At 33.4% G+C, this 27,282-nt stretch overlaps 2 protein-coding genes across 2 annotated transcripts; both read left to right on the plus strand.

The window, feature by feature from the left end:
- The first annotated feature begins 15,725 nt into the window (after window positions 1-15,725).
- LOC144566866 (Pentatricopeptide repeat (PPR-like) superfamily protein) lies at window positions 15,726-17,836 on the plus strand. Its single transcript, XM_078316902.1, has one exon. It carries the CDS (start codon window positions 15,820-15,822, stop codon window positions 17,482-17,484), a length of 1,665 nt encoding a protein of 554 aa, XP_078173028.1. The 5' UTR covers window positions 15,726-15,819; the 3' UTR covers window positions 17,485-17,836.
- Window positions 17,837-22,849: 5,013 nt separating this feature from the next.
- Window positions 22,850-25,445, plus strand: LOC144566615 (uncharacterized). The gene is made up of 3 exons (XM_078316663.1): window positions 22,850-23,093; window positions 23,750-23,936; window positions 25,005-25,445. The coding sequence occupies exons 2-3, from the start codon at window positions 23,775-23,777 to the stop codon at window positions 25,182-25,184; spliced, it is 342 nt and encodes a 113-aa protein (XP_078172789.1). The 5' UTR covers window positions 22,850-23,093; window positions 23,750-23,774; the 3' UTR covers window positions 25,185-25,445.
- Window positions 25,446-27,282: the final 1,837 nt, after the last annotated feature.

The following is a 27,282-nucleotide window of genomic DNA, read 5'->3' on the forward strand; positions in this document are numbered from 1 at the left end:
GTTTTGAAGAGCAGCGGAGTTCAGCGCCAAATTTCAACATAATGTTTGTTAAAGGACGAGGAACATGTTCAAAGTCATTTGGACATACTTTTATCCGAAGCTGTCTCCAAACTAGACGATTTTATTTTATTAAAATTGATCAAATTAATTCTAAGAAAGGTTTCTTTGACGTTAGCTCCTCTATCTGTTAAGCAACAAATGGAAATCAAATTCCTTTCTTCTTTCTATCTTTATTTTAATTTGAAATTAAATCACGAGCAGAGCGACAACGAAAAAAATTTCTCCTCACTCTTTGCGTTACTTATTTCATCTTCATTTTTCTTTCTTTGTTAAAAGTTGTTATATCAGATTCAAAACTTAAACTTCAAAATATAGTCAAAGGCTAGCGGGTTAAATCTAAGAAGATCAAGGTGTTTGTTTCTTCTCGCTGTCTAGAGAAGTGTTGTCGGTAAAATCTAAGAAGATCAAGGGGTCAAGAGCTAGTCTGAACGAAGAGGCAATTTGGTGCGAGAGAGAAAGCGCCTGTCTACCATTTTTTTTTAATTTCTGTTTTGATCGCCTGGGCTTCGGGAGGCTCAAAATACCAAATGGGGCGCCAACCCCTGGGGCGTCCCATAAGGCCAGTGAGGCACCCGCCCACCGGGCGCCCCATGGTTTTTTTTTTTCTTTGTAGAGATCTTAGTATTTTGATTTAAATAATTTTGTGAAGCAATTTTTTTCTTGTTTAGAGTGCATACCAAAAAATAAGACAATAGTTGATTTGAAGTATATTTTAAAGAACTAAATTATTGATTTGATTCCTTAAAATTTATATGCATACCAAAATCATTAACCATAGACAATAGTTGATATGCAATACAAACTCAAAAAGATCGAATCAATTAGAAAGTGTCTAAAGAAATCAAATTCAAAATTCAAAATTTTTTCATGCCATTAAAAAAAATTCATCTTTCAGATTATTTACAAAATATTTAATACATTTCTATAATAAAAACTTTTACCATAGATTTTGGTTATAGTCATTTTTGCACTCCAGTTTTTCTTTTGTCCTCGTAACTACAGTAGAAGAAGGTTATATTATGGTCTCCACTAATTTTATGGCCTTCTTTTTCAATCACTGCATTAGTTTATGCGTCAACTTTCATAGATATAAATACTTGAGAAATAAGAGATTAATACTTGCAAAAAAAGATATTAATATTTTCGTGCGTAACTTGATATGATGATCCTCTCTTTTCAGTCCTCCAATAGTCTCCTCGTCAACATTCCTCTAATGAAGTAGTAGGGATTGATATAGGGACTGAACTGCAAAAGTGATTGCACCAGCATGTAGAGCATTAAAAAATACATAGAATTGATATAAATTTCAACTTATTTGGATTTTTCTACAGTTAGTTATAAATTTTTAAAGTTTAATTTTCGAAAAAACTTTAAACAGCCATAACTTTGGCTAGGAAAGTCGGATTTACGCGTATGAGCACTTTTTGGAAAGGGGAGGACGAGACGGATCCGATTTTGCTTGGGTGATACACCAAGCATCGTCGTACCGGAAGCATCAGAATTTCAAAAAAATGTCGTTTAGTGCCTCAAAAATCCAGTTTTAAGTTTTCGTTCGACGATAGGCATTAAAAAACAACGATTTTCAAACCATCTTAATAAATAGTAAAAATTTCAAAAAAAATGTAAAATTTGGTCTCCAAGCATATTTTAATATAGATTAAACATCTAACGGTTTAGATCGGATATTTGGACTTCGAAACTAGAGATATGAGCACGAATTAAAATGCCCCGTTTAATTCATGAAGTAGCATAGCCTTACTCTACATGTATATATATGTATATGTATATGTATATGTACATATTTATACATATATACATATATTATAAAACAAAATTGTATATATGTATATGTGTATATGTGTATATGTGTATATGTGTATATGTATATGTGTATGTGTATATGTGTATGTGTATGTGTATATATGTATATGTATATGTATATATGTATATGTGTATGTGTATATGTGTATATACTATACATATATTATAAAAATCAGAAAAAAAGATATCAACAAGTTGTTAAAGCTTAAATTTTTTTGAATAAAAGCCAAGTCCTTAATTAGTATTATATTTAGACTTGTGATATCCAACTGGCAAATAAAATCAAAGTTCACCAAAAAAATAAAAATCATAGTTATAACGAGTTACGACATCATTTCATAAATATATCAAATGTTTTTTTTTTGGCATACACTCTAAACAAGAAAATTTTTTCTTCACAAAATTATTTAAATCAAAATACTAAGATCTCTCAAAAAAAAAAAAAAAAAAAACCATGGGGCGCCCGAGGGCCGGGGGGCTGGCGCCTCACTAGCCTTATGGGGCGCCCCAGGGGCTGGCGCCTCATTTGGTATTTTGGGCCGCCCGAAGCCCAGGCGGTCAGGGCAGAAATAAAAAAAAAAATGGTACACAGAAGCCTTTTTTAAATTAATTAGTTTTTTAGGGATATTAATAAAAATGGCCGCGGGAGTCGGGACTGATTCTTATTCAAATCGAACGGTCTGATTCGAAAACACCAATGATTACGTTATCCCACTACAGTCTTAAATAGAAAGTGAAAGGTCCGATCTGTCAGTGACTTGTCGCACCATTAAATAGTATTCAGATGCCGTAGAATATCAGAATAGGAAAATGAGATGCCTTGGACCGGAGATTAGGAACAGGATGCTCTTCTGAGTTCTGAAACGGAGATCAAGTCAATAGATACGCACCGAATTAAATTAAACTCCTACAAATACAGTATATCTCGAGGTATATTTCAATCATTCAATTGGTGTACTAATATTGCTTACAATACCAAATCAAACTAAATCATAACCGGTCCCGGGTGAACAGACATCTCACCATAAAGTATGTTGTTTTCATGCGACCTATAATGAGAAAAAATTTACATCTAGCAAACCGTGACCACCAACCAGAGGTGAGTAGATCGATGGTTGGATAGAAGAAACGAGGTGAATTTTTTTTTATATATATATTGCAGATTTATTTAGGATCAAATTATAACGAAATTATATTGAAATTTTGCTTCGGCAAAGAAACTGTATAAGTGAGGTGCGTTTACGTCCAAATTTGTATGGAAGAAAAATAGAGAGAATAAAATAATTCCCCCAATTCAAATGTTTTCTTAATAAGTATATCAATTAATATACCAAAAGAATAAATTGATAAATTTCAGTCAAAATATTAAGAAAAAGATTGAGCTCTTCTATTTATTTTTTTTCATAGGAAGATTGAGGTTAAGTAATCTAACACTTTGATATTTAAAAAAAAAATCATACAAAATTCGAACACGCAACCTCCTATGTGAAGAGTAAGGCTACTGTGATATTAGTGTTATTTCAGTCGTTGTGATACTGATTCAAAAATTAATTAAATGAGCCTCAAACAACAAATTCAAATTATTTAAACCGATCTACTATAAAAGTGATATAATCATATGCAAAATTAACAAAATTTTGAATTAATTATGTACAAATTATGTACAAAGTACTAGCTAGTGTGGCCACAAAAATTAAACATAAATGTATTACAAAATTAACTTGAACTTTTTTTCTTTACTAATTATCTTACTTTCCGAAATAAACAAATTAATTTGTCAAAGTTGAGATTGACATATTGCTCGGATAATGAAATGCAGTAAAACGCAACCAAAGTAATATTTTTGTGTGCATCTCGTAGTGCGTGAAGTACTTTAGAACAAATAAAAGATGCATGGAATTCACAACTGCGTGCCTTAACAATTAAACATTCTTTGTTGATTAAAGAGCTTCTCGTTGATCATTCCAACAAGATAATTGCAAACTTTTTTGCACTGTCTTGTCTTTTAAGCAAACAATTTTGGGGGTATGTTTGGATGTATTAAGAATATAAGTTATTCTATAATAGGGGTTATTTGGAATAGTAATGTATATCTAAACAACATTTTTGCTATTTGAAATAGCTAAAATAGCTGTTATTTTCTATTCATTGTAAATATTAGAATAGAACGCTATTCTATTTAAAAATAATAATTAAATAAAAAAATCATTTTCTAATATTGTAAATAAATATACATATTTTAAAATAAATAATACTATTTAAACTAAAACATCTACTATTTAAACTAAAACAGTTAAATAAATATACATATTTAAAATAAATAAAGATTTTCCACAATTAATCTCATGATACAAACGAACACTTATATTCTAATATTTCCATAATTAATCCCGTGCATTCCCTACCCGTGGGTTCCTAGTTTTTCAAAAGTGAACTCTCATTTCTATTTCCATTCTCATTCTCATTCTATAATCCCGTGACATTCAAACACGCCCTGAGTCTGAGCAAAAAAATAAACAGTCCCACTAATTTAAAAAGGTGGTTGGAATATGGAAGGAAATTTGTTCCCAATCCAAGAAATATAAGCAAGCCAGACGAACGCTAATAGGAAAAACTTTTCTATGAGGGCCTTTAAAAAAAAAAAAAATCATGAAAATATGACTAGCCAAAACAGGTCTTAATTAGTCGTACGTATTTGATACTAACATCTATACGATATTTATATGATATGTGTCGGAATAGGAATCGTATTTTATTTCTTTTAATATTAATATAAATGTTAAATGAAGATGAATGAATTTTTGTTAGAATTTTTCAAATTAAATATATGATTTTATGCTTACAACAAAATAAACAAGCTAATCGCAGATTAATTTTTAAATATAATCCCGAAATATTTTAGCATAACTTTTTTATTTTTGAAAAGAAAAGGTAGAACAATTTATAATTTTCTCCTTATATCGCGCGTGTCATTTGTTTAGAGTTTAGACCATGGACCCACTTCCCTTCACCACTAAACAAAAGTTCTCCTCACAAAATATCCCAGTGTACAGTGCAAAGTAGAAGCACTAAGCAAGTAAGCAGTAAGCATTAATTGATATTTTAAAACAAACTTTTATTAATATATAGTTGATAGTAGGAAGCATGCATGATACTAATTCCTCTGTAAAGTGATTAAGTGAGTGAGCAGTGAGCACTGAGCACTAAGTCTGAGCCGCATAATCAGCAATTGACGGGAAGTACTGGCAGCTTACCGCTTCACCAGCTGTTTCTCAATCATTAGCAAAGGGGACAGCCGATGGATCCCACACGCAAAAGAGAACCTGGAACTTGGAAGGATCCACAAAAGAAAAGAAAAGAAAAGAAGAAGGAACGGAGCGAACAAAAACCCGCCTTAGGTGAAAGGAACGTGGGATGAGATGACGTGGCCCAGTTGGACAAGCGACAAAAAAGTTTAGCACACAGTACACTGGACTACTAGCGTGGACGACTTCACATCCTCTGAGATATCTCAAACTTTGAGTGTTTTCCGGAAAAATCTTAACCGTTCAAATACGTTATGCACGACTCTAAAAGCAAAAATAATACTGCCCTGCATTATGCTCGAATAGGCAGCGTACACATCGGTCACGCAAAAGTTGAGATATCTAAGAGGCTCAGAGTGGAGAGGTTCTAAGTTCTGACCTGGTTCTATCTGAATTTTATGGGACGGATCAAGGATTACACAATCTGCGACGGGTCACTAACATAGTAATAAATTCTGAAATTTGAGAAAACAATCTACGAGGTGTAAAACTTGTAGTTAAATAAAATACGGATATAGTTCCACAATAATTTGTTCGTTTACATTGCAAATATTAAAAAGTAAAAATATCCGTATGAGTATGAATAGAATAAATCTATAAAATTTGTAATAATTGATCAACATAGTTTTTATTTAAGTGGGCTCTCTATTAATATTGTCACATTTATTTCTTAAAATTTAGACCACATACAATTTTTTTAGTCACCCTATCAATCTATTGGTTAATTTCATTTTTCTCGATATTTAAATATTGGAATGTCTATTCTAATATTATGACCACGAGCAAAATCAGGGTGTGATGCGCTCACCAAGAGATATTGGTGAGCACACTTTCAAAATGTTATTGGATTGATTATGAACCACGAATTCAAACTTTTGAAATCCATATATTTCGTGAGTGATGCATTTACATGCAAATTTTTTAAGATCTTGTCTCTTCGTAAAATCTGTTGAACCGGGTGACTCGGTTCACGCATTCCAGTCCCTTCACCGGCCCCACAGGATGAATAATCTTGAAATGATTCCTTCCTCGTCGATTTATGTTTCATTCACGTGACAACACGAACCAAGAAACAATTTTTGATTCTTCGTTCCACGGTTCCACCGACTGTGTTGTTGCACTGTTTCTTGCCTTGCCCATTAACTAATAGTTTTTTAGATTTAAATTTATTAACTAATTAATTGGATGCTTGAAAAATAAACAATACTTTGACTTATATTTTTCTATACTTTGATTTATAATTTCTGATGCTTTAACTTATAATTCTAATTATCAGTTATAATTCAAAAAATCTATGTTGATTTTAACACTAGATTTAACCCGAATTTATAAATCAAATATTCAGATGAGGACAAATAAATTTCCAAAAAGTGATAAAGTCGATCGGTACCGACAAATTACCACTAAAACTCGAAATTTGTAACAGAATGTCACAGTAGGTTAGTACCAACTTGTAACAAACAAATTTGTAACAGAATGTTGGGCCCGTTTGGATTGTGCTGACGAGGCCCGTTAATGTCCACATCTCCAGAAAAGAAAAATATTTAACAAAATCTTTGCTCAAACTGCCTGGTCATTAATTTGTAAAGAAACCTACATTTTATTTACAAAAATAAAAGGGTGAAATAGAGTCTCGAATTAAAATATTAGAAACAAATTTTCAAAATACAACATTGAAATTCCTCACTAAAATAGTCTCAGTCTCAGACTCTCGATTAATAATCGTATGTGGGCCATCCAATTAGAAAATGGCTCGGGTTATAGTCAATTGCTATCGAGTCCGAATTTGGGATTGTGGATTTAGACTGAAATGAAACCTGGGTTGGGCTGCAGAAGTGCCAAGCGGTCCATAGCTCAAGAAACTTGCATTACGATGTGCGGGGATCTAAATACGTGTCGTGTGGTGTTGTGACTAGTCAAACTATAATTTGAGTTACGTGTTGTATTGTGATTAAATTTAAAAGAATGGTCACAATACGTGAATAGTCACGGCATATTAGTTACGTCATGATTGATTACGTTTAACTACTTTTTTTTTTCATAAATTAAATTAATTTATTCAAGATTCACAATTCACAATTTTTTCAAAATCCTAACCGTTGATCCGAACCGTTCATCATGTTCTCCATATGAATATGTACTTGCAAACCAAATTTTACATTTTTTAGAATTTTTTTACTATTTTTTTAGATATGTAGAAAATCACTAGATCTGAATGGTGCAGAATTTTCAGATCAAGTGATTTTCTACCTATCTAAAAAAATAGTAAAATAATTCTAAAAAATGTAAAATTTGATTTGTGTTATAAAATATATTTATGTGGATGTTCATTCTATAACTTCCAATATTAATTCTCATTTCATTGCCCACTACCTCCACTATCCCCACTACCATCGACATTCATTTTCTCCTTTATTATTGTAACATCTCTTTCTAGCCTATAAATAGAGGCTTTGTAAATAGAGAATGACACATATATTATATACAATAGTGGAGAATAAAATTCTGTTATTGCTCTCTCTATCTCTCTTGTCATTTACTTTACTTTTATTACAACTTTATCTTAATTTTACAACACGTTATCAGCACGAATTGCTTGGAAGAAGTTGCAAAGTAATCATGTAAGTAATTTTTGTGATTAATTATTATATATTTAATTAATTTAATTTTTTAAATTTTTTGATTATATTTGTTTTAGTTTATAAGAATCATTCCTTGAAGTGAATGATAAAATAATAAACTAAAGTTATTATCGAAACTAAAAGTTTATCAAGAATCTGAAGTTCGTATTACATGAATAGAATAATAACCTGAAGTTATTATTAGAATTATTTACAACCTGAAGTTCTATTATAAATTTTAGTATAAAATTAATATAATAACCAGCAGTTATTATATGCCACTGGATGTTCTATGGTGGCCAATCTGGATGAATAATAACCTGAAGTTATTCTCAATTAAAAACATGAAGTTTTATTAGAAATTTTCATATAAAATCAATATAATAACTAGAAGTTATTATAGGTCATTGCATGAAAATATAACCCGAAGTTATTTCAAATTAAATTTTACAATTGAGCAGCCAAGCAATTTAATAACCAGAAGTTATTAAATAAAATATTTTATTATAACCCGAAGTTATATAATATTAACCTGAAGTTATTAATACATTTAAATTTATTTATTTATTCATGCAATTTACGTATTCTTTTATTTATATTTATTTATCTCCTTTTTCATAATTTGAAGTTATGATATTAATAACCTGAAGTTATGACATTGATAACCTGAAGTTATGACATTTATAATTCAAAATTATGGCATTCATAAGCCGAAGTTATGGCATTCATAAGCCGAAGTTATGGCATTCATAAGCCGAAGTTATGGCATTCATAACCCAAAATTAATGCGTATCTATTTTGTAGTACATATGACAAATCTCACAAAGTTTGAATTTATCTCCTTTTTCATTTATCATAAGTTATGATAAATGAAAAAGGTAATTATTTGATTGAATTCTAATTTTTTTATTTCAAAACACGCTATTTTTTTATCCATGTTAACTAGGGTATGGTAAATGACCTATCCTTGGTTCAGATAAGGCAGTACCAGGAATGTACCAGCTCAAGAAACAAGTTTGACCAAATCAAACCTCTACTGGTACCAAAAATGCAAGACACATCTCCTGTACAGTGAGAGGAGTGTGTCCAGGATCATTTGAAATAATGTCTCCAATATCTACATCTAGGAAATTTGCACTGGTTTAGCAAATTCACATCACAAAAGACTTAGATGCCCATAAAGATGTGTTGTCAATTAAGTATGAAATACTTCTCAGAAGTATGTAACAATATGAGGACCTTAATGCATAAATTTCATGTTACTGGTAAAGCAAAACCTCTGGGTATATATACAAGTTCATCTTTTTCTTGCACAAACCTCTTTTAGATATTTGGTGGGGCTAATCATGCTAGTTGCTATAGAGGTTCTGAACTAATTGCTTGTTGGGTTTTTTATAAAAAGATGTTTCAACTAAAAAAGTTAGAAAATGAAAGCTAAATTAGGAGCTTTTTTGGGGGTTAGAAAGAGCTGGTTTCATATTACTCTGGGTTGGATTCAAATGTAATATGTTATATATTTCTCTAGCTTCTTTTGACATTGATTTATTTCTTTACTGAAAAGCTGAGGAAATAATGGCCCTTTGACTAAGTGAAGAATGCCAGAGATACTTTTTACTGAATGCTTTTTGCTTTTGTATCTCGTCAGTCTAAACTTTGTGTTTTTGTTTAATTACCGCTTGCTAGGCATGAACTGGGTATAGGCAGAGTATACTGCCTTTTGTTTAATTTGCTCATTATTAGTAAAAAGCTTAAGGTTGTCGGTTCAGTTGTTAGAAACTTGTATCAGTTGCCATGTTAATCACTATACATCCGTTCTGTTAAAGCCTTTAGTGTGCATTTTTTATTTTATTTTTTTTCTTTTTATTAGGGAAATTGTTATTAAATCTCCAATAGCTAGCATTTACATTACAACGAGTTCTTTACTCAAATATGCAATGATTTGTAACATATTTTATTCGGTTTATGATATTTTAATAGAAGAAAAAAAAATAGTCAAATGCAATTTGAGTCAAACCATAGAATTCTCCTTTCATTTATAATATTTTAATAGAAGAAAACAAAAAAAAGGTCAAATGTAATTTGTGTCAAACCGTAGAATAAGAAAATTCAATTATTAAGTCTAATGGATGTGACCAAACAAGTTTGTTCGGACATAAATGAACAGGGCCCGAGCTGGTTGATTAATCGGACAGTCTCTTTGTGAAACGGGCCTGGTTCGGACATTTTGTGTTTCATTCGGTTTGGACATGGTCCGGACTTCTCCCCTGTCCATTCAATTTGGACTGGGCCCAATTATCCTTCCATTCAATTTGAACAGGTTATGGTTCGGTTAATAAAATGGCCCATTAGCAGCCCTAATCATAACTTGAAGTTATGGTAGTAATAACCTGATGTTGTAAATACATATTAATGAGAAAGAAAAACGTCCTGAAGATGTTTGTTTCAGATGTGGGATGATAAATCATTGGTCGCGTACTTGTCGTACGCCAAAACATCTTGTAGAGCTATATCAAGCCACAATCAAGAAATAAGGAGAAAAATGCGAAAAATAACTTTACTGAATATGACCCCAAAATGAATGCCATATGGATACACATCTTGATGTATCAGATTTCTTCCATAATGTCAACGAAGAAATATATATTACAACTCAGGGAGAAAATATAGTATAAAAATTTATATTTATGTTTAATAAAAATTTAGTTTACTTTTTAATTTTTTTATGCAAATAAGTTTAATGAATAAAAGTAATTTATTTTTGTATTTTAAAAAAAAAATAACCGACGCAATGATAAGTAATGAAGATCCATGTCTGGTAAACAGTGGAACAACTAATACCATATTGAAAAGTAAGAAATACTTTTCACAATTGTATCTTGGTGAGACTAATATTCACACTATATCTGGCACAAATAATTTAATAGAAGGCTCCGGAAGAGCTTGTATTTTATTACCTAAAGAAACAAAATTAATAATAGATGATGCATTATATTCAAGTAGATCCAAAAGAAATCTACTAAGCTCTAAAGATATTCGAAAGAATGATTATCATATTGAAACTATGAATGAGAAAAATTACGAGCATCTTCATATCACATCTATTAAGAATAGCCAGAAGATCATAATTGAAAAGATGCAAGCAATGTCATCTGGATTATATAGTACTTATATAAGTAAAATAAAATCAAATATGGTTGCTAACCCGAAGTTAGCCTTTACTAACCAGAAGTTAGTTGATCCAAAATTATTTACATTATGGCATGACAGATTGGGTCATTCAGGAAATATAATGATGAGGAGAATAATTGAAAGTGCAAATGGGTATCCCCTAAAGGACCTGAAGATCCTATTATCAAAATATATGACATGCGAAGCATGCTCTCTTGGAAAACTAATTATTAGGCCATCTTCAAATAAAGTTGGACCTGAAGCTCCTTCATTTTTAGAAAGAATTCAAGGAGATATATGTGTACCTATTACACCTCCATGTGGACCGTTTATATATTTTATGGTGTTAATTGATGCATCAACACACTGGTCACATGTGAGTTTGTTAGCAACAAGAAATGTTGCATTTGCTAGACTATTAGCACAAATTATCCAATTGAGAGCTAATTTTTCGGATTATCAAATCAGAAGAATCCGGCTTGATAATGTAGGTGAGTTCACTTCTCAAATTTTTAATGATTATTGCATGTCTATTGGAATTACGGTAGAACATCCAGTGGCCCATGTTCATACACAAAACGGTCTGGCAGAATCGTTGATTAAAATATTACAATTAATTGCTAGACCATTACTCATGAGGTCTAGTTTACCGTCTTCCGCTTGGGGACATGCCATATTACATGTCGCCGCACTAATTAGATTAAGAGCAACTGGTTATCATAAATATTTCCCATTACAATTGGTCTCCAGAAGAGAACCAAATTTGTCTCATCTAAAGATATGTAGTTGTGCAGTATATGTTCCAATTTCTTCTCCACAATGCACAAAAATAGAACCTCAAAAAAACGTTGGGAATTTATATTGGTTTTAACTCTCCTTCTATTATTAGATATTTAAAACCATTAACAAGAGATGTTTTTACAGCAAGATTTGCAGATTGTTATTTTAATGAATTAATATTCCCAAATTTAGGAAAAAAAAAAAGCTGGACAAACAAGTAACTTGGAATTCATCGTTATCTTATATTGACCCCCGAAGTGGTCAATGTGAACTCGAAGTTCAAAAGATCATAAATATGCAAAGAATTGCAAATGAATTGCCTGATGCATTCACAGATACGAATAGATTTACTAAATCACATATTTCAGCTATAAACGCACCTGCTCGAATTGACATTACAAAAATATCTAATGAATCTAATGTGCATAGAAAACGTGGAAGATCACTTGGTTCTAAGGATGTAAATCCACGTAAAAGGAAAGAGCAGAATAAAGCAGTTGGTCCAACCCCAGAAGAGGTTGATGATAAAACTCCTGCAGAAGTCAATAAAACCCCAGAAGAGGTTGATAGTAAAACTCCTGAAGAAATATATAAAATCCCAGAAGAGATTAATGGTAGAACTCATGAAGAAGTTGATAAATCCCCATAAGAGGTTGATGAAGTTCCAGAAGAAACTCAAGTACCAAATGATTATTAGATTTATATAAATTATGTAATAAATGATACTATATTAAATAGAAATAAAACACATGTTGATGAAATCTTTGCATTCGCTATAGCAAGCGATGTTATAAACGAATAAGATAATGTGCCAAAAACTCTAGAAGAGTGTAGACATAGAAATGATTGGCCTAAATGGAAAGATGTCATACAAGCAGAATTAAGTTCATTAGACAAGCGGCGAGTATTTGGACCTGTAGTCCAAACGCCCAAAGATGTTAACCCTGTAGGTTACAAATGGGTATTTGTCATAAAAAGAATTGAGAAAAATGAGATATAAAGCAAGGCTAGTGACACAAGGCTTTACACAAATACCTGGAGTTGATTATGAAGATACATATTCACCTGTAGTGGATGCGATAACTCTCAGATTTCTAATAAGTCTCACAGTTGCAGAAAATCTAAAAATGCGACTTATGGATGTTGTAACAGCATATTCATATGGTTCACTTGACAATGACATATAGATGAAAATCCCTGAAGGATTGAAAATGCCTGAAGCATATAAGTCAAAACCTAGAGAGATGTACTCTATAAAATTAAGAAGATCTTTATACGGACTAAAACAATATGGTCGAATGTGGTATAATCGACTGAGTGAGTACCTTCTAAAAGAAGGATATAAAAATAATATAATTAATCCGTGTGTTTTTATTAAAAGATCAAATCTAGGTTTCACAATCATTGCAGTGTATGTTGATGATTTAAATATTATTGGATCTCCTGAAGAGATTGAGAATACTGCAAAATTAATGAAGAATGAATTTGAGATGAAAGACCTTGGTGTAACAAAATTTTGTCTCGGCCTGCAGATCGAACATCTAATGAATGGAATATTTATCCATCAATTAAATTATATTGAAAAAATATTAAAGAGATTCAATATGGATAAATCTAATCCTTTGAGCACACTAATGGTCGTACGATCGCTAAATGCAGAAAATGATCCTTTTTGCCCACAAGAAAATAATGAAAAAGTACTTGGTCCTGAAGTACCATACTTAAGTGCAATCGGGGCATTATTATATCTTGCAAATAATACGATATCTCATTTGCAGTAAATGTGTTAGCAAGATATAGTTCCAAACCAACTAGAAGACATTGGAATGGAATTAAACAAGTATTTCGGTACCTCTGCGGAACTAGAGATATGGGGTTATACTATCAAAAAGATACAAAATGCAATTTAGTTGGATATGCAGATGCGGAATATTTATCGGATCCACATAAAGCACGATCTCAATCGGGATATGTATTCACCTATTGTGGAGCTGCAATTTCACGGCGATCGACAAAACAAACTCTTACAGCTACATCTTCAAATCACGCCGAACTGATCGCCTTATATGAGGCGGGTCGAGAATGTGTTTGGTTACGGTCAATGATTCCAAATATTCAAGAAGAATGCGGACTTGAAAACATCAATGTAAATCTTACTCCGCTATATAAAGATAATGCAGCATGCATTGCACAAATCAAAGAAGGATATATCAAAGAGACCGAACTAAACATATTATACCAAAGCTCTTTTCGACACATGACCTACAAAAGGAAGGCGTAATAGATGTTTGCTAAGTCCGATCACACAAAATCTTTACCGACAAAGGTTTTTGTACAACTCACAAAGAAGATAGGTCTACATCGATTGAAGGATATTCAATGATATCAAAATGAGGGGAAGTATTATACGCACTGTACTTTTTTTCCCTTAACCAAGTTTTTATCCCAATGGATTTTTCTTGGTAAGGTTTTTAATGAGGCAGTACATGGTCCTGAAGTATCATGTTAATATCGATCCTGAAGTGTCATATTAACAACGTATAATGAAAGATGAACATCCAAGGGAAAATGTTATAAAATATATTTATGTAGATGTTCATTATATAACTTCTAATATTAATTCTCATTTCATTGCCCCACTATCTCCACTACCTCCACTACCATAGGCATTCATTTTCTCCTTTATTATTGTAACATCTCCTTCTAGCCTATAAATAGAGGCTTTGTAAATAGAGAATTGACACACATATATTATATACAATAGAAGAGAATAAAATTCTGTGATTACTCTCTCAATATCTCTTGTTATTTACTTTACTTTTATTGCAACTTTATTTTAATTTTACAACATCTTAATCTAATTTTTGCGTCGAAAAAGCGGTAGTATGATTGATAATATTGTGTTATTAGGTAGGAGCATCGAATATATATGCGAGAGTTGACAATTATATAAAGGTATCGTATTAAATTATTTTTGTCATTAAATTAAAAACCGGTTTCCATTATATCATTTTTAGCGACTATTATTAGAGATCTTGAGAAAAATCCCACAACAAAGTGCAATCGTTTATCATTTTTGTTAACAACTTGATAATTTTTGTTTATATCATAACAAATTTTTTTGGGGAAAATTTACAGAATAGACAATCACCATTTATATCTCTTTTACAGTTTTACCCCTCCTGCAAGTTACAACAAAACCGTTTGATTAATATTACCTGAATTATCATCCCTTCAAAGTTCAAAACTGGAATTTTTTGTTTTGTTTATGTATCCTTCCAAAAAAGAATGGGTAATATTTTATCAGAGAACGCCTGGCTTCATGCAGAGCGCGAACCAGATGCAGCTGCGTAGGGGTGTTCAAACGGTCGGTTCGGTTTAAACCGAACTTAAAACCGAAGTTTGAAAATCCAACCGAACCGACCGAACTAAAATAGCAAACCGAATTAAAACCGAACCATTTAAACCGATTTAAACTTCGGTTTGTTCGGTTGAACCGAAATTTCTCAAAAATCAAAACTCAATACATCTATAATACTCAATTTAAACTTTGGTTTTGATTAATGAACCAATTTAAACTTCGGTTTTGATTAATGAACCAAAATAATACTAGAAGTCTTGACCCTATCAATAAAATCGGTCAGTTCGGTTTAATCGGTTTTGAGAAATCAAAATCGAACCGAACCATTTAAACCGAACTAAGTCACAAAATCAACCGAACCGAACCAATTCAACCGAACAACCGAACCATTTAAACCGAATCTTACCGGTTCGGTTCAAAACCAAATAAACCGAACCATTTGAACACCCCTACAGCTGCGGTTTTAATTCTATAGCAGTTGCACTGCATGAAGCGAACTGTGCTCTGTTAAAATATTTATAAAAAAAACAGTGATTTAATCGGAAATTCGGAGCCGATATTCGGACGGGTGTGTGTACTTTATACTGTATAGCTGAACCGCCCCGATTTCTCTCGACTGCTCGCCTCCCAAGCCACACGCCGAACGGCTGTAAACAACAACAAAAAGGGTCTCTATGCGCCTCCTCTCCTCGCCGGGCGCCGTATGACCAACGCCTACCACCGCACCTTACCGTCCATCAGCACCCTCCTTCAGCGGTGCCGCCGCTCTCTCCGCGACCTCCACCAGCTCCACTGCTTCCTCCTCCGCCGTTCCCTCTTCCCCCAGCCCCACCAACCCCTCCTCTTATCCCAGTTTCTCTCCCTCTCTCTCTCACTCTCCCCCTTCCCTTCCCCTTACTCCGTCTCCCTTCTCTCTTCCCTTCCCTCCTTATCTCCCCTCCTCCTCTTCAACTCCCTCCTCTCCTCTCTCTCCCACCTCCCCTCTTCTCTCACTGTCTTCAATCTCTTGCGCTCCCTGTCCCCTGATCCCCCTGATTTCTTCACCTTCCCACCCGTCATCCGCCTCTGTGCTCGTGGCAGAGTTTTGCGCACTGGTGCGTCACTCCACGCCATCACTATTCATCTCGGCTTGGATTCTGACAAGTTCGTCCGTACTGCACTTATTAATTTTTACGGTCGTTGTTTGCAATTGGATTCTGCACGGGCTTTGTTCGATACAATGTGTCAACCCAGTGTGATCTCTTGGACCGCGTTGATTAGTGGCTATTTGCAGTTGAATGATTTAATGTCTGCTCGTGAGCTGTTCGACAGAATGCCTGAGAGAACTCCTGTGACCTGGAATGTGATGATTGATGGGTATGTGAAAAATGGTGATTTGGCCAGTGCGCACCGATTGTTTGATGAAATGCCTGAGAAGGATGCTGTTTCATATACATCTTTGATTAATGGGTTTGCAAAGGCCGGTGATATGGCATCGGCCAGATTATTCTTTGATAGGATGAAAAATCAAGACAGGGATATCTTTGCATGGTCGGCAATGATTTCAGGCTATGCCCAAAATGGTTGCCCCCAAGATGCTTTGCATATATTTAGTGAATTTAAGAAAACAAAAAGGAAACCAGACGAATGTATAGTAGTCGGGCTAATGTCAGCTTGCTCTCAGTTAGGTAACTTACCATTGGCACAACGGATTGATTCATATATTACAACCAAATCTATCGATGCAAAAAATTCCCGAATTTTGACCAGTTTAATTGACATGAACGCAAAATGTGGTGACATGGAAAGAGCCCACTTCCTGTTCCGATCAATGCCACAAAGAGATATTGTGTCGTATTGTTCTATGATGCAGGGTTATTGCCTTCACGGGTTTGGATCCAAGGCTGTGGAACTTTTCTCACAGATGCTCCAAGAGGGTTTAAAGCCTGATAATGTAGCCTTCACAGTGGTTTTATCTGCATGTAGTCAGGCAGGCTTAGTTGAGGAAGGAAAGAAGTACTTTAATATGTTAAGAGATAGATACAGCATCTCTCCTTTGGTGGATCACTATGCATGTTTAGTGGATCTGCTTGGTAAGGCCGGTAGGTTAGGAGAAGCATACGAGCTTATCAAATCTTTGCCGGTTGAACCGCATGTGGGAGCATGGGGTGCATTATTGGGTGCCTGCAGGTTGCATTGTAATATTGAGTTGGGAGATGTGGTTGCAAAGAGATTGTTTGAAATGGAACCACATAATGGGGGCAATTTTGTCTCTTTGTCAAATATTTATGCGAATGCAGATAGATGGGGTGATGTGTCAGAGGTGAGGTGCATGATGAATGAGAAAGGTGTGAGAAAGGTGCCAGGTTGCTCTTGGATCATGACTTGATTGAATTAACAGTAATTTTTGCAACTCCGATTTGCAATTTGGGGAACTGCTGTATGAGCATGAAGAAGAAAGATTGCATGACATTTAAAAAGAGCAAAGAAAGAAGGCAAACAGTTTGATTTAGAGTATTTTCGAACTGCCATTTCAAAACAGTTTGATTTATAGTATTGCAAGAGAGTTCTGAAAATATGATAAAGAAGGTATTTTCACTTTGCCTATGTACGTGGAAGGCTGGAAGCTAATGGAAGTTGTCTTGTGGAATTTCAGACCTCTTCTGATTCTACCAGTTGGCTGAAAGAAAGGTTTTTTGTAAGAAAAAATATGTCGTATTGTTCAAATTAGGTCGTTCTTTTAATTTGAGTAAGAAAAAATACGAATCAATTTGTCGAAATATGTCAAACACGTGGCAAAAATCATGTGTGGAATATATGATTTCAAATTTTAAGTCGAGATAACACAAAACATGTCTTTTAATTTGTCAAATTTCAAATATTCAGGCCCAAGTCAGATGTAAAGTATGCTTCATTTGTGGCCGGAAGAGGGTTTTGTGTAGGGGTCCAAACGGGTTGGATATTATCCGACCGTATCCGACTCCGTATCCGAAAATTTAATACGGATATCCGATATCCAAATATCCATGCGGATATGGATACAGATATGGTTTTGAATTTTAATTATCCGTATCCGAATAGTAGATATATATTATATAATTTAATATGAATTATGAAAAAAATTATGTTATTCACTATTATAAAAAGCGGATATCTGTATCCGTATCCGGTTAATATTCGATCCGTATCCGTATCTGGAAAATAAAAACGGATACAGATATGATTTTACCACTATCCGATCAGTTTGCACCCCTAGTTTTGTGATTGAAATAAATTAACAGACTATATATTGTTCTACATGCTTATTGATTTGTTGAAATAATAAAACAAATACATAAATTAGGAGAGTGACTAAGGACATCTTTTGTGAATTTAAGAGCTAAGAGAATTTTTTTTTTTAAATACTGATTTTGTTCTTCCTAGGGGTGCAAATGGATCGGATACGGATCAGATAGTGCTAAAACCATATCCGTATCCGTATTTTTTTTTGGATACGGATCGGATATTAAATGGATACGGATACAGATCAAATATTTTTCATTACGAATAAGGATATAATTCGGATTCTTAATTCAAAATATATACGTTATGCTATTACAAAATATATATAGCCATAATTAAGATTCATCAATTCACCGATCATATCCAATTAATTAAAATTCACTAACATAACTATAATTGAGTATGGCTAACGCGCTTCCTCTAGCATATGGGCCGAAATGCTTCCGGTGGAAATTTGAAATTTCAAAATCCAAAAAGTCGATCTGAACCGTTCATCTTCTTCTCCATATTAATATCTGCTTGGAGACCAAATTTTACATTTTTCTGAAATTTTTTACTATTTATTAAGCCATTTTGAAAATCGCTGATCCAACGATAGCTTCTGATTTTTACTGTTTGGTAAGCCACCGTTGGATCAGCTATTTTCAAAGTGGCTTAATAAGTAGTAAAAAATTTCAGAAAAATATAAAATTTGGTCTCCAAGCAGATATTAATATGGAGAAGAAGATGAACGGTTCAGATCGACTTTTTGGATTTTGAAATTTCAAATTTTCACCGGAAGCATTTCGACCCATATGCTAGAGGAAGCGCGTTAGCCGTACTCACTATAATTCGAATCAAAATATACCAACACAAAAGACATTCTCTCTACACATATATAATTCTAAGTAGCTAAATATACTGGTCAGCGTAAAAGGACCTAAATAACTCCAAGCCGGAATATACTGGTTAAGTAATTTTTTTAATTTTACTAAATTTTAGTTTGATTAATAAATTGATGCTTGTAAAACATAAATATAATTGGGCAATGTATTTTAAATAAAAAGACTGGTTTGATTAAAACATAACTCCAAGCCGGAACTAGGCCTTCAGTACACGGATATTCGTTAAATTAAAAATTACGGATATGGATATTATACGTATCTGTATCTGCTTTTAAAAATTGAAACCATATCTGTATCCATATCCGCATAAGTAATATCTATATCCATATCCGTATCCACAAATTATCCATATCCGAATATATGTATCAGCAAAAAATCGAATACGAATCCGAATCCAAACGGATAATATCCGATCCATTTGCACCCCTAGTCCTTCCACTTTTCTCTCTCACTCATTTAATAAAATAACTAATAAAGAAAATAACTTCAAAGAAAAGTTTCATTCCTTAGATGAGAGAGAAAAGTAGATTATATTGTTTATCAAAAGTCTGTCCTTGATTATATTATTTTCATATTACTCCTTATAATGTTTATGCCGAATATATGTGTATTAATGTAAAAATGAAAAGTAATTGAATTCATGAAAAAGAAAATTATACTACAAATCAGATGCTTGGATGCTTATGCATATTCATTTTATATATTAGACTCATTATTTTAATTTTACAGCATGATTAATAACATCTTAGTATTGTTAAGAATGCAATTGGATGCAAAAGAAAGAAAGAGGAGAAAATTACATAGTGTGTTATACTAAGGGGCACCTCTAATTGCCTCAAAAACTGAAAATAAATGAAATTAAAAATAAATAGATGAGTTTAGAGAAATTTGACACGCGGGATGACAACGGAGTTCGGCAAAACAAAGGCCTACGTCTCCGGGGCGTTGCAACCTCTTTCTATTACCCAATATGAAAGGATTACAATTGTGAACCGTGAGCCCTTACAAAACGGGAAGTCACGGCCAACGAGAGATGAGCGCCGACGAGCCCTTACAACCAAGGGAAGTCACACGAGCAACTCGAGGTTTGAGCCGACGAGCCCTTACAAACAAGGGAAGTCACACAAGCTACTTAAGAACAAGAGAAACACTCAATATATCACTCTAACATAATCTAATTAGAGATTAGTGAAGTGGGTTTGAGGTTGTTTGAGATTGATTGAGAGATATTGAAGTTTTAAGCTCAATCAACAATGGTGGAACCAAGCTCTCAGAAAATAGCTTCTTTTGCAATTAGGGACGGCTAGGTTAAATGGGGAAGAGACCCCACTGCTCTATTTATAGAGACAGCTCCAGAAAGAGCAAATTGAGCTAAAACGTTACAACGTTTTATCTTATAATGCGATTTTAGGTTTTCAATTTTCTGACAGCTCAGCTAATCGATCCAAAACGTTACAACGGTTGTAAAACGTTACATAACGTTTTGTTCTGTAAAATCTTGATCAAAAACAGGAATTTTTGAAGCTCAGATTTAATTAAAACGTTACAACGTTTTAAATTTAAAATTAGCATTGATACAAACGATCCTAAAACGTTATAACGTTTTATAAAAACGTTATAACGTTTAAGTTGTTATGTACACATGTGCTTTAGCTGTTTTGACACTCCTAAAACGTTACAACGTTTTAAGTTATTTCTGAGTTTAATCAAGCTTTTACTTCAGTGTTTTTGACAGAATTAAAACGTTACAATATTTTATAAACGTTACTAACGTTTTACCTCTGTAAAAACAGCCTCAAACTTACTTTACCAAGCTTCTAATTTTACAATTTGTATTCTTGATAAAAGTTTTCGTGATTTCTTCATTCCAAGCATATTACATTGCAATTTCAACTCTTCTTGAACCTACATAATCTTAAAACAGAAGAAATCGTAAAATTCAATAATTGTATGTTTTTGCAAATTAGTCAAATAGACGTAAAAGATTATTGTACGAACAACATAGTGCCTTTGAATAAGGTTCCTATTCATTTCGATGTATGAAATATCAAAGCACTCATTTCAAGTAATTTTCAAATAAAATCCTTAAAATGCGAAGCATATATTAAACAATAAGATCTGTCAAATGCCTTTGAATTTTTCTCTTCCGTGAAAATTTTTTGTGGTGAGATTTTTCTTATGGTAGAAAACTCTCCTATCTTCTTTCCTTTATTTTTTATTAATTGATCTTATTATTAATTGGTGAGGGAAAAAAATAGAAGGACAAAATCGATATTTAGAGAAAAAAATTCTCTTAGATCTCAAAATCACAAAAAAACGTCCTTAATATAGCACTCCCCTATTGTGCATAAAATTCTTTCAAACTCCATCTAGAGTGTATCGTGTCTGTTGAATTTTTTAATCAACTTTTTTGACAAACTCCTAATCCCAAGTTCACTGAACTTGACGGATAGATACAATATTAGGTCTCTACATTGCTCTTAAGTTTATTTAAACAAAAATTAAACAAATACATCAAATTATCAAATGTTACGCATACAAACAGTCTAAAATGCATTTACATTTGATTTTGTATGCCTGTTTAGTGTTTAATTAATTTTGATCATACAAATAGCCCAAAGTAGGCGTATAGTATCTAATATATGAGGAGGGATCCACTTACACCCTTTTTGGTGACACCGGATTACACTTTGCATTTTTAAAGTCCAAACAGTTTATTCAAATTGTTTAGCATGATAGATATATTAAAATGTGCTTGCCAATCAAATTTTAATTTTTTACTATTTATTAAGATGGGTATAAAAATTCAATGGTCTGAAACAATAATTTTGTAAAATAATTTATAAGTAATAAACAAATTAAAAAAAATCTAAAATTTGATCTGTGAGTACATTTTAATATATCCATCATGTTGAATGGTTTGGATCGATTGTTTGGACTTTGAAAATTTTGAAAATGCAGGCTGTAATTCGGTGTCATCAGAAAAGCGTGTAAGTGGATCCCTCCTAATATATATATGTTACTTTACACGTTCATAAATTTATTTATACAATAATCAAACAGATATATCAAATATTATGCATAAAATATATATTTTTACATCTGAACAAAAATACATTTTTCAAAGTTAGATTTTTTTTTTTTTACAGTTTTCAATTTAAATTCTCAATTGCTTGTTTTAATGTTTAAGTAACTTAGTTTCTTTCTGAACAAATATTTTTTTTCCTTTGTAGAGTGTATTAATTAAAAATTTCAGAAGTCTACGAATGACAAAACATGATTTGCTTTCCTCGAGCCCAGTTTTCACATCTACATGAAGGCCCAATTTAAGTTACTGGGAATTTAAGGCCGTAAAGAAAACCCATCTGCCAAGTTGGCATATCATCTCTTCTTGCTTTTGTGGGTCCCCGATTCTACTTTCAACTCGACGCAGGCGCTTGCCTCGAACAAGAAACAGCACTGAAACCAGCAGTGGAACTCCCCATACATCTATACATGCGGCGGGTTAAAGTTCCCCATTTGAAGAATAACCCGTTTTACATTTATGTCACTTAACGAGTGAAACAGATGATCTGTTTGTAGAATGAAAACCTCGTTTCGTCTTCCCATCTGACCTCAATGAATGAATCTTTCGAGTCTCGTTCGAGTCGCCTTTACGCCATTAATTTACGACTCTCGAGTCGTTTAATCGCGTCCTCCTTCAATTCTCTAGAATTTCTTGGATTAACCTAATTAAGAAAGGAAGATTTCTCGGACTAAGGAGCGCAGTCGATGGATTAGGGGCGCCTAATCCTTTTCTCCAAGAATTAACCCTCGGCTAATGGAAATTTGTGTGAGCCTTTTCTCCCTGTTCCTTTAACAACAGCTAGTCGATTTCATCTTTGATTGATTCGAAATTCTTCGTCATTCTTTGGTATCTTGGTGGAGTTGTAGGTGATACGGAGGAGGTATCATGGTTCAATTAGGTGAAACGATTAGTTTAACTAACTGATTAGGGAGTTCTATGTAAAATTAGAATTGATATGAATTTTTTCCATGAACCAAACTTTCCATTTGGTAAGTGCTCATAATCTGGATAGAGTTAAAGAATTAAAGAGAACTGAGCCAAATCAGATCTAATCAGTGCCCAAATAGGACCAATTGACTTGACAGGGATACAAACAAACATCATACCAGAACAGTAACTTTTAAAACCGTACTACTATCTATATTGCATTTTCAATTTTGTTACAGTTACACTGTTCTAGATAGTACCAGTTATGTTAATCTGTTTTATTGGTTCTTGCTGAGTAACTGTGTCAGTTTGTTGTAGTATAGTAAAATATTATATATTGAAATGGTAACAGTACAGAGATAAACACATGTTATACTAATTATGTTATGTAATGACTTATATTTTTGCCACCTAAATATATAGATTGATGAGAATGTTTTCGCTATGGTTTTCTCTTATCAAATGACATTAATATTTCATTTAAAACTTCACAGATAGGTTATTTTTAGAAGGACGAAAATGATGCCGAGGCCGGTACTGCTTCTGTTCCTACTAGTGATACTTATGATAACATCTCAATTTGAATGGAAGCAACAGATCACAAATGAACTGGAGAGCTCCAGTGATATTTCTCAAAAACAGCAGCAATTTCCCCTTAGAGAAGAATTTGTCAAAGAAAAGGCATGTCTTCTTGTTTGTCATCTCAATTTCTTTATTAAAGGGTTCTAAGGCTCTTAGTTGTTTTTGCAAATTACACTCAAATTTTTCTGTGATACTAACAGATTAAAACCAATATTTCTCTACTCGCAACTGGCAGCCAAAAATGCACCCAACCTTTAGATTAGTGTGTATCCTCTGGGGTAACTCAAAATTTGAGTTTGCCCAAAACCATGCCTTTTAACTTAGTCTGGACCAATTTAGAAATTAACAATTTATAGGGCAGATTAGTAGAGAGCAGGCAGCTTAAAATTTCACGCTTTAAGAATCCAGACCGGGTTTTTCACGGGCAAACTCAAAATTTGAGTTACCTCAGAGAACGTGAACTCCTCTTTAGAATATCTTGATGCAAAAAGGCACATCCATTAAATTTTGACAATTTTAACCCTACTTTCAGTGTGCGACTTAATAATGTTCCGATCTGAGTTTGCAAACTGGTTTATAAGCAATTTGGTTCAGTCAAGATGACAAACCTGAACTGGGAGAGGCATTTTAGTGCTTTAGTGAAACTGGTTGTTATAACTTTTAGTTAATGGCTTGGTTATTTTTTAAATTACAAAAATGAGTAGAACTAGGGTGTTCTTAAGCTCACCAAAGTGTTTGGTGAGCTTAACTCCAAAATCCATCAGATCGGTTTCAAATGACGAATCTGAATCATTGGAACCCGCCTATCTTACGTGTAATGTGTCTACATGTGAAATTTTTAAACATTCGAATTAGTTTAGTTCATTCATTTTTTGAACGTTTTTTGACCGCTTGACTTTATACTAAACTAATTCGAATGTTTAAAAATTTCACATATAGACGCATCACACGTAAGATAAGCGGGTTCCAACAGTTCGGATTCGTCATTTGAAACCGATTTGATGAGTTTTGGAGTTAAGCTCACCAAACACTTTGGTGAGCTTAAGAACACCCTAGTTCTACTCTACAAAAATAATTATACTTGATATGTCTTTAAATTTAAATTGTGGGAGGTAGCTGAAATACACTAAATAACGGGTTGCATTTGCATTATGCACCTCTATGCAGATAATATTATCTCAAGAAAAGACGATCCAACGGCTGAATGAGTTTATAAAGGGCCTTCAACAGCAGCTTCTCTTGTGCCGAGGAAGTGAGAATACAACAACTGTATCCACTGCAACCGCTTTTACATCCTCATCCTACTTTGACGAGATTCAGAGGCAGCAGATGTTAGAAGATAAATGATTTAGTACCGTATTTTTCATACTCTCTCTTTCTCTCTCTTGCTCTCGTAAGTCGTAACTGTGTTAGTTCTAGTCTTAGGGCCTACAAAAAATGTGCGGCTAGTGATTAAATTATAAGTAGGATGGATATTTTGTTGTAAAATTCTGTAGGAGGGACACTATACTCTTCTTGATCATACATGCTATTTGACTTGAGGAGGTTATATGTATAATAAAATCATGGGAATTGAAGAAAATATCAAGTGCATGCTTTTGATCCAAATTTTTAAAAGATTCAATTTGTTTGTTAATATTTTGGGTTAATCTCTCAATTCTTGAACAACAACACACTAAAACAGTATGGTTACCTTGGCTTATGTCACATACTACATAATGCTTTTCATATCTTTATTTTGGCGTTATAATGGAGTTAGGCTGGGGTGCTATGGATAGCATAGTGGCCTCTATGCTACGGTTCAATATTCGAGTTTTCAAAATCCAAACGGTCGATCCGAACCGTTCATCTTATTCTCCATATTAATATCTACTTGGAGACCAAATTTTACATTTTTCTGAATTTTTTTACTATTTATTAAGTATTTTACAAAATTGTTGATCCAACGGTGGCTGCACAAAACAGTAAAACCGTTGGATTAGCGATTTTCAAAGTGGCTTAATAAATAGTAAAAAAATTCAGAAAATTATAAAATTTGGTCTCCAAGCAGATATTAATATGGAAAATAAGATGAACGGTTCGGATCGACCGTTTAGATTTTGAAAACTCGAATATTGAGCCGTAGCATAGAGGCCACTATGCTATCCATAGCACCCCAGCCTAACTCGTTATAATGCCTTACATATATATGTATACAAAGATTAGCATTAGTCATGCCGACACATAGTGAACCTGCTGGCGACACAGGTGTAATGGTCTTTTCTGGATTTTGTTAGGTACGTGGTGGAGCACAGCATATAAGTTCTTGACTGATAAATCACATCAACTTAACACTGCTATAATTAAGTTAGTGCGCAAATGGGTACCTGAGAAGACTAGATTCATAATATTCTTTTAATTTGAATGGGCCCGGTTCAATGAACCTTAGTAAAAACGGTTCCTTTCAAAAGTTTAAACCTTTATGAGTAAGGAAGTGTCATTAACTCGTTATCATGTTGTGTTAAATTCCATAATTTTGGGGACAATTTGAGCACCCATTATTTATTTCCTTTATTTAGCTCGTCGTCTTGTACATAAATTGTAGTCTTTTGTAATTATCTCTATGCTTTGCTTTGGTCAAATTGTTAAATGAATGTAAAAATTATAAATGTCTGTCCAAAATTTGATTCTGGTTCAAGCTTGCTTGGCAAGAAAAAAAAACATTTAAAGAAGGGATGATTGTATTTTGCATTTTATCCACGTATATATATTTTTTGCATTCAAATCCTCTTCTGTGCAGCACGCTTCGCACATAAATCCTGACCGTCTGTTTTGCATCATGATTCGTGCTACACAAGCCACAAAAAACCAATCCTACAAATTCACAAGTCCGTATCATTGTGACAAGATACCCGAATTATATCCGAATTATACCCGTTTAATTCTATTTTTGGGTGATGCCGGACCGAACGCCGAATTATTCGGTTGACCGAACTTTGACCGAATTAAACCCGAATAATTCCCGAATTTTACGAACTTTTCCGGAATTTTACGAACTTTTCCGGAATTTTACGAATTATTCATGATTTTTTTCCGAATTTTTCCAAGAACAATTTTTTTTTTTTTTTGCTCCCTTGTAAGACTGAGATTTCTGATCCGGATAATTCCGAATCATTCCCGAATTATACCCAAATTATTTCCGAATCATTCCCGAATTATACCCGAATTATTTCCGAATCACAAATTTTTGATCTCGCCGAACCGAAACCGAATAATTCATTTGTCACTATGGTCCGTATGCCGTGCAGTACGCATGCAAGGCGACAGTGGATAAGAGCTCGACAAACCCTGATGTGCTTGCTGCGGCTATTGCCAAGGCCGCAAGCTCCGTGCAATAGTACAAGCACACCAGCTGTAATCCAGAGGTATTTTTCTCTCTCTTGCTAGATTGAGTAATTGGCTAAAT

Source organism: Carex rostrata, chromosome 15 (genome assembly GCF_964058835.1).
Source record: "Carex rostrata chromosome 15, lpCarRost1.2, whole genome shotgun sequence".
NCBI classification, from domain to species: domain Eukaryota; kingdom Viridiplantae; phylum Streptophyta; class Magnoliopsida; order Poales; family Cyperaceae; genus Carex; species Carex rostrata.